This window comes from Euprymna scolopes, chromosome 18 (genome assembly GCF_053919585.1).
Source record: "Euprymna scolopes isolate OS-2025 chromosome 18, ASM5391958v1, whole genome shotgun sequence".
Classification (NCBI taxonomy): Eukaryota; Metazoa; Mollusca; class Cephalopoda; order Sepiida; family Sepiolidae; genus Euprymna; species Euprymna scolopes.
The window spans coordinates 11479624-11494028 of record NC_136499.1 but is presented as its reverse complement, the minus strand read 5'-3'; the positions used below and the strand labels follow the sequence as shown (position 1 = coordinate 11494028).

Below are 14405 nucleotides of genomic sequence, written 5' to 3'. Positions count from 1 at the left end.
AGCCAAAACAATGTTGGCTTGACACGCTTCACAAGGAATTGAAAATTAGTGGTACACACTTCAATTAGTTCGTCCTTCCATCTCCTTCAGTTGTGTAACTGAAGGAGATGGAAAAACCAAAAAACATGTGCGGACTTTTGCAATATGATGTGTGACTATGCAAGGAAGAAGATTGTTTGATTTGTTCCATTTTTAGGAACAAGATGCCCGACTTATTTCAAAACAGTTTTAAGTGTGTAATTAAAATATGGCAATTATGTAAGAAAGACTTACTGCATCTTGACCATCAATAGTTCTGACTGGACCAGGACTCTGTGGGAATGATTTCCTTAAAAGAAGAAATTTTGAATATTAAACATACGTGTATATATATATATATATATATATATATATATATATATAAAAACACAAAAATATATAACACACTAGCTGGACACCCGGTGTAGTCCGGTCATACAATACGCTTAAACATATTTTAATTTATGCAGATTGCATATGTATTATTATAGAATCAATCCTATATTGATTATTATATATTACGACAAATAATTTGCCTGGTAGACTAATTCACGAAAATGTTTTTTTAAATATTTGGGCTTGACGATAAATGCCCTGGGAAGGTCACTTCTGATTAATGTTTAGTTTTAAAATACGCAAAAGAAAAAAAACGATTTGCAGTGATTTTAAATAGTACCTCTTCTTTTATCGTAAATTGAACTCATTAATAAGAAAAAATTAAAATAAAATGGTGAGATACATCCGAGCTTGAAGAAGGGATCATCCAATCTGCAGTTGAATGCTCTACCACTGAGCTTACCTCCAGATGTTAATAATTGTTTTGTTTTTTTTAAGAAGAAATTATTTGCTAAGATTTTATTATCTCCCTTGTTGGTGTAAAATGTAAAAATTCTTTTTTTTTTATCTATAAAAAAAAAAACTGTTTTTAGGAATTTTTTCGAATTTCCATACTTTTTGGATGACTATCTGTACAAGACATGTCTAAGAACACTACCAGCCACATAAATTACCTTTGTTATAAAATTTGCAAAGGATAAGCTCAGGCGTTTGGGAACCTATGAGAAGGAATTTACACACATGCAAAATGACTTTTATATAATGGTAAAGATAATTTCATGTATCGACTTAAAATGTTATAAGGAAATATTTTTTAATGCAATGATTCTAAGTATTTACTTCAACAGTGCTCAATATGCAAGTAGTAGAGCTTCATAGTAAGTTATGAAAAAAAAAATATGTGACAATTTACACAACATGTTTGAAAATCTTTATTAAAATTCCTGGTTAAAATGTTTGATGGAGAAGGAAATATTGTAATTTATTCAATCTTTATTTTTTTTATCATCAATTTTTCTTATACCCTCTTGTGTCGTAACACAATAGTAAAAGAAGAAAATCAAGTTGAGGTTGGTTTAACAAACGAAGTGTATTAACATCACAGCTACAAAGGTAGGAATACGGGTATGACTGATTAATGCTCAGCAAGGCAGTGGAGTACTGTCGCTCCTTCTCACCGGTGTAACGTTACTGGCACTATATATATATATATATATATCTTTATTCAATTGGCAAAATTTTAGAATAATTCTAAAGAAGTGAACCATAGCGGAAATTCAGTCGACTAAAATAAGATGGAAAACGGGGTGAGGAAAAGGAAAAAAATAGGGGAAGTTACATGTAACAAATGTACAATTCAGTAAAATAAATAAGTCGATTAAAAACAAGATCGTTAAAATACACCCGGAGCGCTTTTCGTTCAGACTAACTTTTCAAGGGTATAAGTCTGAAAATTATTATTTTTTTTTTACGAATATTTGGTAGTGGAATGGAGTAAGAGCGGAGAGGAGGTTAAAAAAAACTGTGACTACCCAAATAATTCTAATTAAAGCCGGATGTTTCTCTGCTTGCACAAAGTAGGGGGGTAGAAATGATGACAAGTGCTTCGAGGATAGACAGGTGGAACTTTGTACGTCCTCGGTACAAAACAGAAAAACACTCCGGAGAGAATGCAAGACCGCACTCCTTTTTATCGACCAAGTGTTGGCCGATGGACGATTCTATCAACTGAGACTTTCTGGTGGTAGGTTGATGGTCTCGAATGAAGCGGGTGTATTTTAACGATCTTTTTTTTAATCGACTTATTTATTTTATTGAATTGTACATTTGTTACATGTAACTTCCCCCATTTTTTTTTCCTTTTCCTCACCCCGTTTTCCATCTTATTTTAGTCGACTGAATTTCCACAATGGTTCACTTCTTTACAATATATATATATAGCGAGAACCAGTGTAATTTCCTTTATGCATAGAAACTCCAGTATAACATACATTCTAGACAAGAATCAAATAAAATATAAAATACAACTCTTTTTTTTTTTTTTTTTTACTCAAAATTAGTACATTACTTATGAAATGAACTTTAATGAATTTAAAAAGGTTTTTTTTCTTTATAATTCGAATCTACTTACTTTGTTTGTTTATAAATTGTATTCAAAATAGTCATGGTGCTCAGCAGGATATCAGGGAGGCATTTACGGACCTGGAAAGCAAAATCAAATAAAGCATTAATTTTTTTTTTTGTTTTTGGTGGAGGGGGGGGGGTTACAGCACATCAACCATCATTGGATTATTTAATACCAAACCAACTTGTTGGATAAGAACCAACAAGTGCTAATAGTTTTTTTTTATGCCTTTTTTTTTCATATTAACTTTTATTGGTGTCTTATTAGCTTGATAAAATATAAGATGTTCAGATCATTTTTTTATTCTTACGTAGCAGTACCTTTGGAGTTATTTCTGTAAATCCAGTTATTTTGATAGCGTTCTTTTTCTTGCGTTGTTTTTTTTTTTGTGTTCTTTTTTTTTTTTCATGGAGTTTGGTTTTATCATTCATCTAAAATAGTCATTAGACACACAATTATTTTCAGAGATCTACAGATGCACTAGGTTTGGCAAAAGTATTAATATGTCGACCTTTGTTTAATATGACTTTTAAAATGCCTGAAAGTATCCTGTACTTCTATAAGGTCACCATTCGCCCATATATGGAGTATTGTTGTCATATTTGGGCCGGTGCATCTGCTACAAGACAAGGTTTAAAAGAAAGTCGCCAACCTGATAGGTCCTGAACTGTCATCCAAGCTTCAGCCTCTGCCCCATCGACGAAATGTAGCATCCCTCTGCCTGTTTTACAAGTAACGGTGAATGCTCCGACGAACTGCTAGCACTTGTACCCTCTCTACATAAATACCCCCCCGACAAACCCGACAAGCAGCTACATTCCACCCCTTCACAGTAGAGATCCCTAGATGTAAGAGAGCCTTCTACTCCAGTAATTTCTTCCACAGAACCGCTAGACTTTGGAATTCCCTTCCGGGTTCCTGCTTCCCCAACTGTACTGACATGCACAAGTTCAAGTATAACGTGAATCAACGTCTTGCTGCCAACTCCCCACATAGTACCCCTGTAGCTTGTGTCTCTAATAGTAGCCCCCTACATCAAAGTGGCAATGTGCCCTGTTTGGCGTGAAAATGTAATAAAAAAAAAAATGTAAAAAAAAAACAATATGATATACATTAGATGTACCAAAGCTACAAAAATTTTTATGAAAAAAAAAAATAATAAAAAGACATTAATATTAATAGTTTCATCCTCTTTCTCTTGTTTATGTTTTTACAAGTATTACTCATTAAATTCTTTGATCTCTCTTGGAAAAACTCTTTATTTGTTTACTTTTTTTAAAGTAAAATGAAATTGTCTCATCAGCAAAGACGAAAAGTTAAATGTTGATTATCTGGTATTGCTGAAAAAAATGAAGATTTTGTCCATTTCAAAATCGAATTGTTCCAAGATTTAATAAAACATCATTAATAGAATTCTGCCTTTGTCCAAAAAGTGACATTTGTTTCATTAAAAAATTATTTAGCAGGCAATTATTTTTGTGATACAAATCAAACGATTTTACAATGATTTAAATTGTTGCATTAAATTAAAAGGATCATTTGTTTCGTTGAAATCAGATTTCTTTTTTTTTTTTACAAATTTAGAAACAATAAATATACTTTTGAAGTCATGTGCATCTCCATTTTGACAACCGTCACCTCAACGCTGTTGTATGTTGTGCTTTTCTTATTGTTGTGTCATCTTAATGATTGCTGAGGGTGCGAGCACTAGCTCACAAGCATAAAAATAAAACACAAATTCACAAAAGAAAACACAAACTCCAATACATTATGTGTAGATCAGTTGTAAAGCAACCCTGTAAATGTGATGTTCTTCTCAGCCCAAGCTACTTTCGCCCGGTTCGACTTCAATCTCTCTGATCTCTCTCGTAAGACATCCAAACTGCTAACTGTTTCAAACTCCAAACTATGGTAAACTGTCATAAAATGCATTGCCACTCCTAAAACTGTCCAACTAATCCTAAATATTTGAACCTCTAGTGTCCAATCCTTTGTTCCAATCCCTACCACACCTTGATTAACAATCCTATTTCAGTTGCCTTTGTGCACCTTTATACTGAACTCACTCCCTATAATCTTTGTTCTGATCATATTTTTTTAGATATTCTTTTCTCTTCCAATAACTGAGGGGGGGGGCATCAATAGTATCACACCACAACCTTGAGGTCTTCAGTTTTAGGTTCTATCAAGTGACCTATTTAGTCTGCTTCATAAATAGGGCTTAAAATATTACCGTAAGAAAATAATTATAGCTTTGGCATGATATCAATTAATTTACTAGAATTAGTGAGCCACCAAGGAAATTAGTTCTTTTAAAAAAAATCGTTTACCTCATCGGAGAAATAATTAAAACCTGTAATGCTGCTTTTGACATGGTCAACATCAAGTGGGATTATCTTTAAATTCTGAATAACCTGAAAAATAAAAGAAAAATTCACTTCATAAAAATGTCTTGAATCATAAAATGTTATTTGATGTTACATTCGAAAGCCATTTTGAAAAAACTTAATTTTATCCTTCAGAAACTGAAAAAAAAAATTAAGATAGAAAAATACAAAAATAAATAAAACACAACATTAAGTTGAAGATGCAGCTATTTATGCTGATAGTTGAAAGGTTTATATTTACCCCCACAAAAAAAAAAAAAAGAAACAGTTTCTATTAGCATTCCCTGATCTGAGAACCTCACGCAGCAAATAAACTCCCTCTGAAAGAAGGCAACAACCTGGGAAGATGGAATTTGTCAAACTTTAGAGAAATACTTCAGCCAACAGAAAACAGGTCATCTCAGCAATGGAACTAAAAGCTGTTGAGGAAACTATTCATTTTATATGGAAATTACTTCAGACAAGGCATGAAGCCACTTGATTAAATCAAAAGAAAGTGTATAGAAGTGAAAGAACAGAAAGTCATTTTTTATGAAACAAAAGTCATCTATGAGGTGCCTTCAAGTTTTCAGACTTTTTTTGTACAGCCATTTATAATTGTCGTAGACTCTTGAAAATTTTGTATGTTATTGTTATACATCTTATGAGATGACTGACCAATTTTTATGATTACAGGTTCAAATGAACAGCTACAGTAGAAATTGGAATAGATCATACTAAAGCCTGATTGTCACAGTTGGTGAATTTCAAAAATGCAATCTGGACGTGAGGACACTTTCGAAGAACAATATGTAATAGAATTCTGCTTCAGAAAAAAATGTCACAAAAACGTATGGAATGCTTTAGACTGCTTTTGGACCATTTTGCATGAATCAAGCATCAGTTTTTGAGTGGCATAAGAGTTCCAAGGAAGGCAGGGCATCTGTGAGGGATGATGAGACGTGTAGAAGGGGTAAGAAAGTCAGAACATCAGAGTTGATTGGCCAAATAAAGAATTTCATGAATAAGGACTGTCATGTGTCTATAGAGACAATAAATACACAGTTTGATGTCAGTGTGAGAATTGTACACACAATTATTCGTGAGGAACTGAAGATGCAGAAGATTTGCACGAAGTTTGTCCCAAAAGTTGTCACAGACTATTTGACCAAGAAGGGCACCAAGACAGTTCCTCACCTTCCCTATAATCCAGACCTTGCTCTCTGTGATTTTTGGTTATTCCTTAAGCTTAAGGAAAATCTTAGAGGCTGTCGTTATGAGAGAATTTAGGAGATGAAAGAGGCTGTGACGAGGATCATTGACATGCTCACACAAAAGGACTTCCAGAAGTTGTTGAAACGGTACAACAGGTGTATTGCAGCCGGAGGAGATTACTTCAAAGAGGACTAAAGTTTCATGTGTGTACTATCAATAAAAGTGCCCATACGAAAAATGTCTGGAAACTTATTGGAGGTACCTGGTAACTCTTCCACCCCCATCATGAATTGTTTGAAGTCGTAGGTGTCACACGAAAATTAATATTTTCAATAAACTGTTATAAAAGGTGGGGGGGGGGGGAATCACCTTTTCATATCTAAATAAAAAAAAAAAAAAAAGCAAATTTTTTATTAAAAAGCTGAAAATGCACATGATAGATTCAAGTGGAAATTCGCTTCTCATGATTTAAAAAATTTCAGAATTTGGCTAAAAAAACCCAAAAAAAACAAAAACTCACATCCCTGATTTTGGTCATGACTCTATAATGAAATGAGTAGAACTAAAAAAGGGGAACAAATTTTTGTTGGTTTTCCAATTGCATCATCATCATCATCATCGTATTAGGATGAAAGCTTTTTCAACAATTATACATAAAAATTAGTCATCTCATAAGATGTATAGCAATAACATAAAATTTTCAAGAGTCTACGACAATTATAAATGGCTGTACAAAAAAAAGTCTGGAAACTTGTTGAAGACACCTCTTAGATGACTTTTGTTTCATAAAAAATGACTTTCTGTTCTTTCACTTCTATACACTTTCTTTTAATTTAATCAAGTGGCTTCATGTATAATCGTGCATGACGTTGCCTGGCGTTACCCATCCCGGAGTCTGGGACATTTACAGCAGCATAAATACCAAAGCCAGATGGATAATGAGAGTAGAAAAGAATTCAGGAGAGACAAACATACAAGATTACAACAAAGAGAGGTTTCTCTAAAAAAACTCGATTTTCACAACTGCTTATAATATTGTTAATATGTTTTATCTGCATTGTCCTCTTTGAATTACCTTTGAAACAAAAAAAAAAAAATCGCTTGTAAGCTTTGATATGTCTTACCTGTAAAGCACTGGAAAGATCACCATTGTGGAATTGATCAAAGAACGTCATTAAGTCTAACATTAAGTAGAAAGTATTCGTGCTGTCTTGAGTGGCGTCATGACCCAACGTCTGGTAACTGTTAGAAAAAAAAAAGATTTCATGATTAGTTGTTTTGCATCCATTATTTAAACATTGTTTCCATATTTGTGTAAACATGCACAGCAGGTTTTATTGGTGCAGACGTTGCAGGTGAAAGATGCTTGGCCAAAGGAAAAGGGAAGGGGGATAAAGCAAACTGATAATTTAAATGTAATGTAAACAAACATCTTGTTAATCTTTCTTAGGCATGGTCCCAAATAGTAGCGCCTTACATCCAAGTGGCGATATGCCTTGTTAGGGATGAACGGGAGTAAAAAAAAGCCCTCCTGAATGGAGACTATGTAGATGTTATCACCAGTGGATATTTCGAGTGGTCAACCTCTGGGTGGTGGAATTATGACCACTAACAAAGGCTTAGAATCAGTTAGAGGGTGAAAAGATTCCAGGAGATAGGAAAAGGGGGGCATCATAGCCAGCCCATCCCCACCCACGAAGAAAAGGAAGGAGAGTCGGAGTTGGTTGGTTGTTTTACGGCATATCAACCTTTTTCAGGTTATTTAATGCCGAATCTAGTTATTTTGAGGAACGATTTTTAATGGAGTATATTTGTTTTTTAACTTGGATTCTATTTAACCCATAGCTGGGACACTAACAGGTACTACCACTCCGGGTCAGAATGGACCTGAGAGCAATGACAATTAAAGGGTGGCTCCACACTCCCCAAGGCCCGCAGGACCATTGTATAAAGGGTTCTTTTTAAATTTTTTTATAAAGGCCAATTTTTTTAAGATATGAGAGTATGGTGTGGGGATTGTTTTTATCAAATAACTCTTTAATATTGTTTTCTTTGTAGAATGGATTTCTTACTGTTACAAAATCAGTACATTCAATTAATATGTGTTTGATTGTGAGTGGGGTTTGACAAGGTATACAGATGGGTTGGCTTTCTTTTTTTAGGAGATATGAGTGGGTTAAGTGGGTTAAGTGGGTATGGCCTATTTTTATTTTTGTTAGTTTGATTTCTTCTTTTCTTTTTAATTTCGTATTTTGTTCTTGTTTTTTTGATTTTTGGCATGATTTCGTGAAGTTTGTTGTTAGGGTGTTCATTCCAGTAGGTTTGTTATTTCTCTGTTGTATATGCATTGATACGTCTTTTTAGATCTATGTATGGAATTTTAAAATTTGCATCGATTGGGAGATTTAAGGCGTTTTTTGCTGCAGAATCTGCTAATTCATTACCTTTAATATCGGAATGGCTCGGTATCCAGCAGAAAATGATTTCTTTTTTACTGTTTAGTTCAGTTCATTTTTGGAGTAATTTTGCGATTAGGGGGTTGTCCATCTTTTTATTTTTAATCGCTTTTAGAGTAGATTGGGAGTATGAAAGGATTATAAATTTGTTTTTTTTTGTTATTGGAGGCGAGTTTGAGAGCTAGGATTAGAGCATGTATTTCAGCACTGAAGATTGAGCTTTCTTTTGGGAGGTTTGATTGTTTTTTGATTGATTGATTGAGTATTGCTGCACTAGCTGTTGCGTTGTGTGGTCTGGATACTTTTCTTTGATTTTATCGAGATTATCATGATAAGTTATTGGATGAGTATGTTTCTTTTCATATTTACTTAAACTTAGGTCGATGTTAGGGGATACGATTTTCCAGGGAGGGGTTTTGAGTAGGACAGTTTCGTGAATTTTAGTTATGGGTAGACTTGCTTCTTTGGAAATCGATTTTATTCTAAGTTCAAAGGTTTTAATTGCATTTTCTTTTTGGTCGAAAAGGTGTTTACGGTTTGGATTTAAAGTGCTATTGTGTGCTGGGTTTGTGGGGTTGGCTGTAAGTTTTGTGTAGTATTTTAGACCAAGGTTTTGATTTCTGAGCATTGGAGGAGTTTCATGTGCTTCTGCATACAGGCTTTCTACAGGGGAGGTTGGAAATGCTCTTAGTGCTAGTCTTAGTCCAGAGTGGCATATTGTGTTGAGGGTTTTTGGATATGACTTTCTGGTGGATTGATATATGAAGCTACCATAATCTATTTTTGATCTAATTAATGCTCTATATAGTTTGAGTAGTGTGTTCTTGTCAGCTCCCCAATCTGTATGGGTGATGACTCTTAGGAGTTGTAATGCTTTATTACATTTGGTTTTGATGTGATTGATGTGTGGAATGAAATTTAGTTTTTTGTCAAAAATGATTCCCAGGTGCTTGTGTCCGTTTATGAATGGAATTTTTTCGCCTTCAATCTGTAAGGTTGGGTCAGGGTGGAGTTTGCGTTGGTTACAGAAATGGATGCATTTTGTTTTAGTTTTGGAGAATTTGAAACCATTTTTCGTTGCCCATTTATTAATTTTATTTATGTTATGTTGTAATTTTTTGAAACCATTTTTAGTTGCCCATTTATTAATTTTATTTGTTATGTTGTAGTTTTCTTTCAATAGTGTGAGTGTATTTAGATCTGTAGCTGATTGAGCAGTCATCTACATATAAGGCGTTATGTATATCAAGAGAGAGTTCTTTTATAATGTTATTGATTTTTATGTTAAAGATAGTTGTTGATAATATGTTGCCTTGGGGCACTCCTTCTTCTTGATTTTGTGGGTTTGATAATGTTGAGTCTATGCGAACTTGGAGAGATCTGTCTGTTAGGAAGTTTTTTATGAATTCAGGTAGTCTGCCTCTTAGTGCGATGTTGTGGAGATCTTTTATCATATCGTGTTTCCAGGAAGTTTCATATGCATTCTCTAGATCGAAAAAAACAGATGTTACGTGTTCCTTATTGATAAAAGCTTCTCTGATATAATTTTCGAGGTTAGTGATGTGGTCTATACATCCTCGATTTTTTTGGTATCCACACTGGATTTCAGAAATTATTTTGTCGTCATCTAGATACAATATAAGATGGTAGTTAATCATTCTTTCGAACGTTTTGCATAGGCAGCTTGTGAGAGCTATTAGTCTGTAGTTTTCTGGGTTTGATGTATCTTTTCCCAGTTTGGGTATCGGTATTATTGTTGCATTTTTCCATGAGGTTGGGATCTTTTGTTTCCCATATTTTATTATAAATTTTGAGAAGGAGTTTTAATGATTCGGGTGGAATTTCTTTAAGGAAGCTGTAGTGCACTTCATCTGGTCCTACAGCTGAGTTATGGGATTTTTCTATGGCAGTTTCTAGTTCATTGAGTGAGAAGATTTCATTGTAAGGCTCTTGGTTTTTGGAGTTAAAGTTTATTTTGTAAAGGTATTAGCTATTAACTGCTTTAAGAACGTTCACCATGGATTTTACCACGCAATCTGGATTTACAATTTTCATATCCTATTCTTCAAATCCTCTTGCTACATGACTTCTGATTAATTATTTTGACTTTCCATGTCTCACTGATTTTAGCAAATAGGGTACATACCTTTATAACTATTTGCTAATATTTTCTCCTCTGATGAGATGGTAGACATCGAAACCCTACAGGTTAAGGAGATTAAATTTCTAAAGTATTCTTTGTCTTGCTTAGAATAATAAAAATCTTTGATATGAAACTCAAACACTTCATTTCAATAAAGGTTTTTTGAAATTCATTGAATCACTACAATTAATTTATTTGCTCTATCTTGCATATCGAGCAATTCTTATTTAGATGGGATAATACTTATAGAATATTACTGCCAGTAATATTTTTTAAATCTTATAATCACAGGTTTCCACACAAACTGATTGTTAAATAAAACTATTCTGAAGTGTGTGTATATATATATATATATATATATATATATATATATATATATATATATGCAGATAAAAAACAAGAAAAATTGATGAGGAAAACAAAAATTGATTACATAACAATATTTATTAATCCATCAAAAAATTATAAAAAAGAAAAATCTTTATCTTTGGAAATCCATGAATTAAGGATTTTTCTTGATTAGAATTTGTTTGAATATTTGATGGATTAATAAATATTGTAATTTATTCAATTTTTATGTACTTATTTTTTTTGATTTTCAGGAATTTTTTTCATTATTACTAACCTGGGTGCGTGGCATTGCCCAGGGGTTTGGAGGTGTGTGTCGAGCAAAAAAAAAAGGTGGTAGTAAGCAGGCAGGTTTGAACCCGTGCCGCGAAAGAGGAAAAAAATGTGAAAAAAAATAAACGTCTTTGCTGTTGTGCCCATTGCCAAACCGGAAGTGACAAATGTTTAAATTAAGGCTAGTCAATCAAAAAGAAGGGATGACTTTTGAAAATATCGGCAAAAAACGCGACCCCCTCCCTGTAGAAAAGTGCCCAGTTGAGGGGTAAGGAATTAATGCTTTTAGCCAATTTTTTTATATTTGTTGTCCGAAGGGTCAAGCTTCTAAATGATACTGATCTCGTGAAAATCCGTTGCCTTTGTCAAAAGTTTTAGGCAGATATACAAACATACATTTAAACAGAAAGATTTATATTATAGATGACCAAGTTTTTCATAATGTTAGATTCACATGTAGACTCCTAGGAAGATTTAGGACGATGGTGTTAACCTGCAAACTTATAAATAAAAAATTCAATTGTTTGGAGAAATACTAAAAAAATGTCTACGATAGTGTCATTATTTTGAAATTTTTAATTTAATCAAGAATGATTCATTAGAATTAACTATTTTACGAGAAAAAGATATTTTTTAATAAAGTAGTTAATCCTAATTTTTAACAATATTTCACACATAATTTTGATTAATTTTATCACTCTTTTTTATATTCTTTACAGTTTCAATATTGCATTCCAAATTCTATGTTATGATGCAACACAAGCTTAATTGCAACGCTCCATATACAACACTCTATATACAATTCCATTAGAACTTTTTTTCTTGAATATTTTTAAAAGTAAATAAAACTGGATGAGATTTTAAAGTTCTAACATTTGGAAAAACAAGATAGATCACATGACAGAATATGAGATTCAATACTTCCATCCATTCATAATCTTGAACCCCTGGAGGGGCATAGGCCATCCACAACTTTGTAGATGCTTTTGTAGCAAGGAGTTCTTTTTTCAAGGTGAGAGTGCATGCCCCACTTCCAACATTCCCAGAACGTACATTCAGCACCTAGCGTTCCCAAATGATCACTCATCTGGTACTGATCAGGCTCAACGTTGCCTAACTTCAGTGATCTGGTGAGAACCGGTGTGTCAATGTGATTGTGCTGTATAGATTTAATACTTACCGCTTAGCAATACCAAGTGCCAACACCCGAAGTCGTTCTCGATTTGATTGTGGAAGACTTGGCTGTGAGACAACTGAACTAAGAAGTTGGTTGATTAAACTCAATACTTTTTCATGTGACTGAAATAAGAAAACACAGAAATAAAAACTGCATTTAATAATTTCAGAAATTAAAACTTTACCGACGTAAACTTATTCAATTGTACTTAGATTTTTTTAGACTACTGTTCTTATTTTGAGTTTTATTTGCAAAACGTTTCGGCTGATGTAACCTCCAACTTTCTTCATATGTAACTGCGTAGTTTATAAGAGTACTTTATAAAAATTCAGTTGTAAAAGTTACAATCTTTTTTTAGGGGTTGAGGGTTCAATTTTCAAAAGACGATTGCAAATTACTTGAGAATTGTACCCAGTCATGGCTGGCAGAACGAGAGCAAGCTACCCCTGTAGATTAAATAAAGGGCTCTGTTCGGAATTCTGTGCAGATTCCCCAAGTTTGACATGATACACCTGAAGAAGGTCAGAGGGTACATCGACCGAAACGTTGTGAAAATAATACTCAAGGTGAGAACAGTAGTTCAAATAATCCAAATAATAAAAATAGCAAGAGAAAATTTTCTTTTAATACTTAAAACTATAACTTTAATAAAGGTGCACTTTGTTTACATAAAATAATACATTTTCATCAAAATTTTTTAAAAAACAATGTGTCCCTATATTTTGTGATAGTCACTTAATGAATACTGAAATTTTCATTAAAATTGGATTAATTTTCTGAATTTTGGTGAATTTTTAAGTGAAGGAAAGGGCCAAAATGTTTGTACACTTTGAGCATTAGCTAGCAAAAAAATAAAAAATAAAAAGGAGATAAATTAAGTTAAATGAATAACTTTGGAATGCTGTCGGTTGTATTTTGGTATTTTCTTTGGATCGATTATAGCAGATAAAATCTTATTTTTTATTGATGCTCAAGTGACATATGACAGTTCAAAATAACAGAAAAAATTATGAACATACTCAGTTATCAGTGAAAAATATTAATTTACACCGAAAATTATGGAAAATCATCAAGTAGAATTTTAATTAAAAAAAATAATAATACGGTTCTGAATTCTTGAGATGGGGATTGCTTATTTGTATTATTTAATTGTAAAATTTGTATTATTAAATTGTAAAAATGATATTGTCCTGAAGGTTGAAGGTTCAATCATCTGTGTGGGCGACCAAAAAATACAATTGCAAATAACTTAGGACATCTATCCAGTCATGGCTGACAGAACAAGAGCATGCTACCCCTGTGAAGTAAACAAAGAGTTTCGTTCAAAATTCCATCCAAATTCTCGAGTTCGACAAGATACACCCGAAGAAGGTTGGAAGTTACATCAACCAAAACGTGAAACATCAACTCAGACTCCTGCAATTTAAAACAGTCCGACTCTGATGTAAGAAATGTTATGGTCTAACACAGAGCGACTGTTTCGCAAAGCAATTTAGAAAACAGCTCGAAGGCACAAGGGAGATAACTTCAAATAATTAAAAAAATTCAGCCTCTGTCCCATCGTCGAAACGTTGCATCCCTCTGCCTGTTCTACAAGTATTATAATGGTGAATGCTCTGATGAACTGCAAGCACTTGTGCCCCCACGACGTAAACACCCTCGAGAGACCCGACAAACTGCAAAATCCCACCCCCACACTGTAGAGATCCCTAGATGTAAAAGATCTTTCTACTCCAGTAGTTTCTTCCCCAGAACTGCTAGACTTTGGAATTCCATTCCAGGTCACTGCTTCCCCAACTGTACTGACATGCATAAGTTCAAGTGCAATGTGAACCAACATCTCGCTGCCCAAATCCCTACATAGTACCCCAGTAGATGTTTCTCCTGATAGTAGCCCCCTACACCAAAGTGGCAATGTGCCTTGTTTGGGGTGAAAATGTAAAAAAAA

General features: G+C 33.5%; 1 protein-coding gene across 1 annotated transcript in view; it reads right to left on the bottom strand.

The window, feature by feature from the left end:
• LOC145297495 (nuclear pore complex protein Nup93-like) overlaps positions 1–14405 on the bottom strand; it is an 88464-nt gene that overhangs the window by 8965 nt on the left and 65094 nt on the right. The window contains exons 19-23 of the mRNA XM_080143391.1: positions 12461–12579; positions 7185–7302; positions 4810–4893; positions 2486–2556; positions 274–328 (exon numbers count right to left, since the gene is read on the bottom strand). Of these exons, the coding sequence (XP_079999517.1) occupies positions 274–328; positions 2486–2556; positions 4810–4893; positions 7185–7302; positions 12461–12579 (447 nt within the window). The remainder of the gene's footprint in view (positions 1–273; positions 329–2485; positions 2557–4809; positions 4894–7184; positions 7303–12460; positions 12580–14405) is intronic.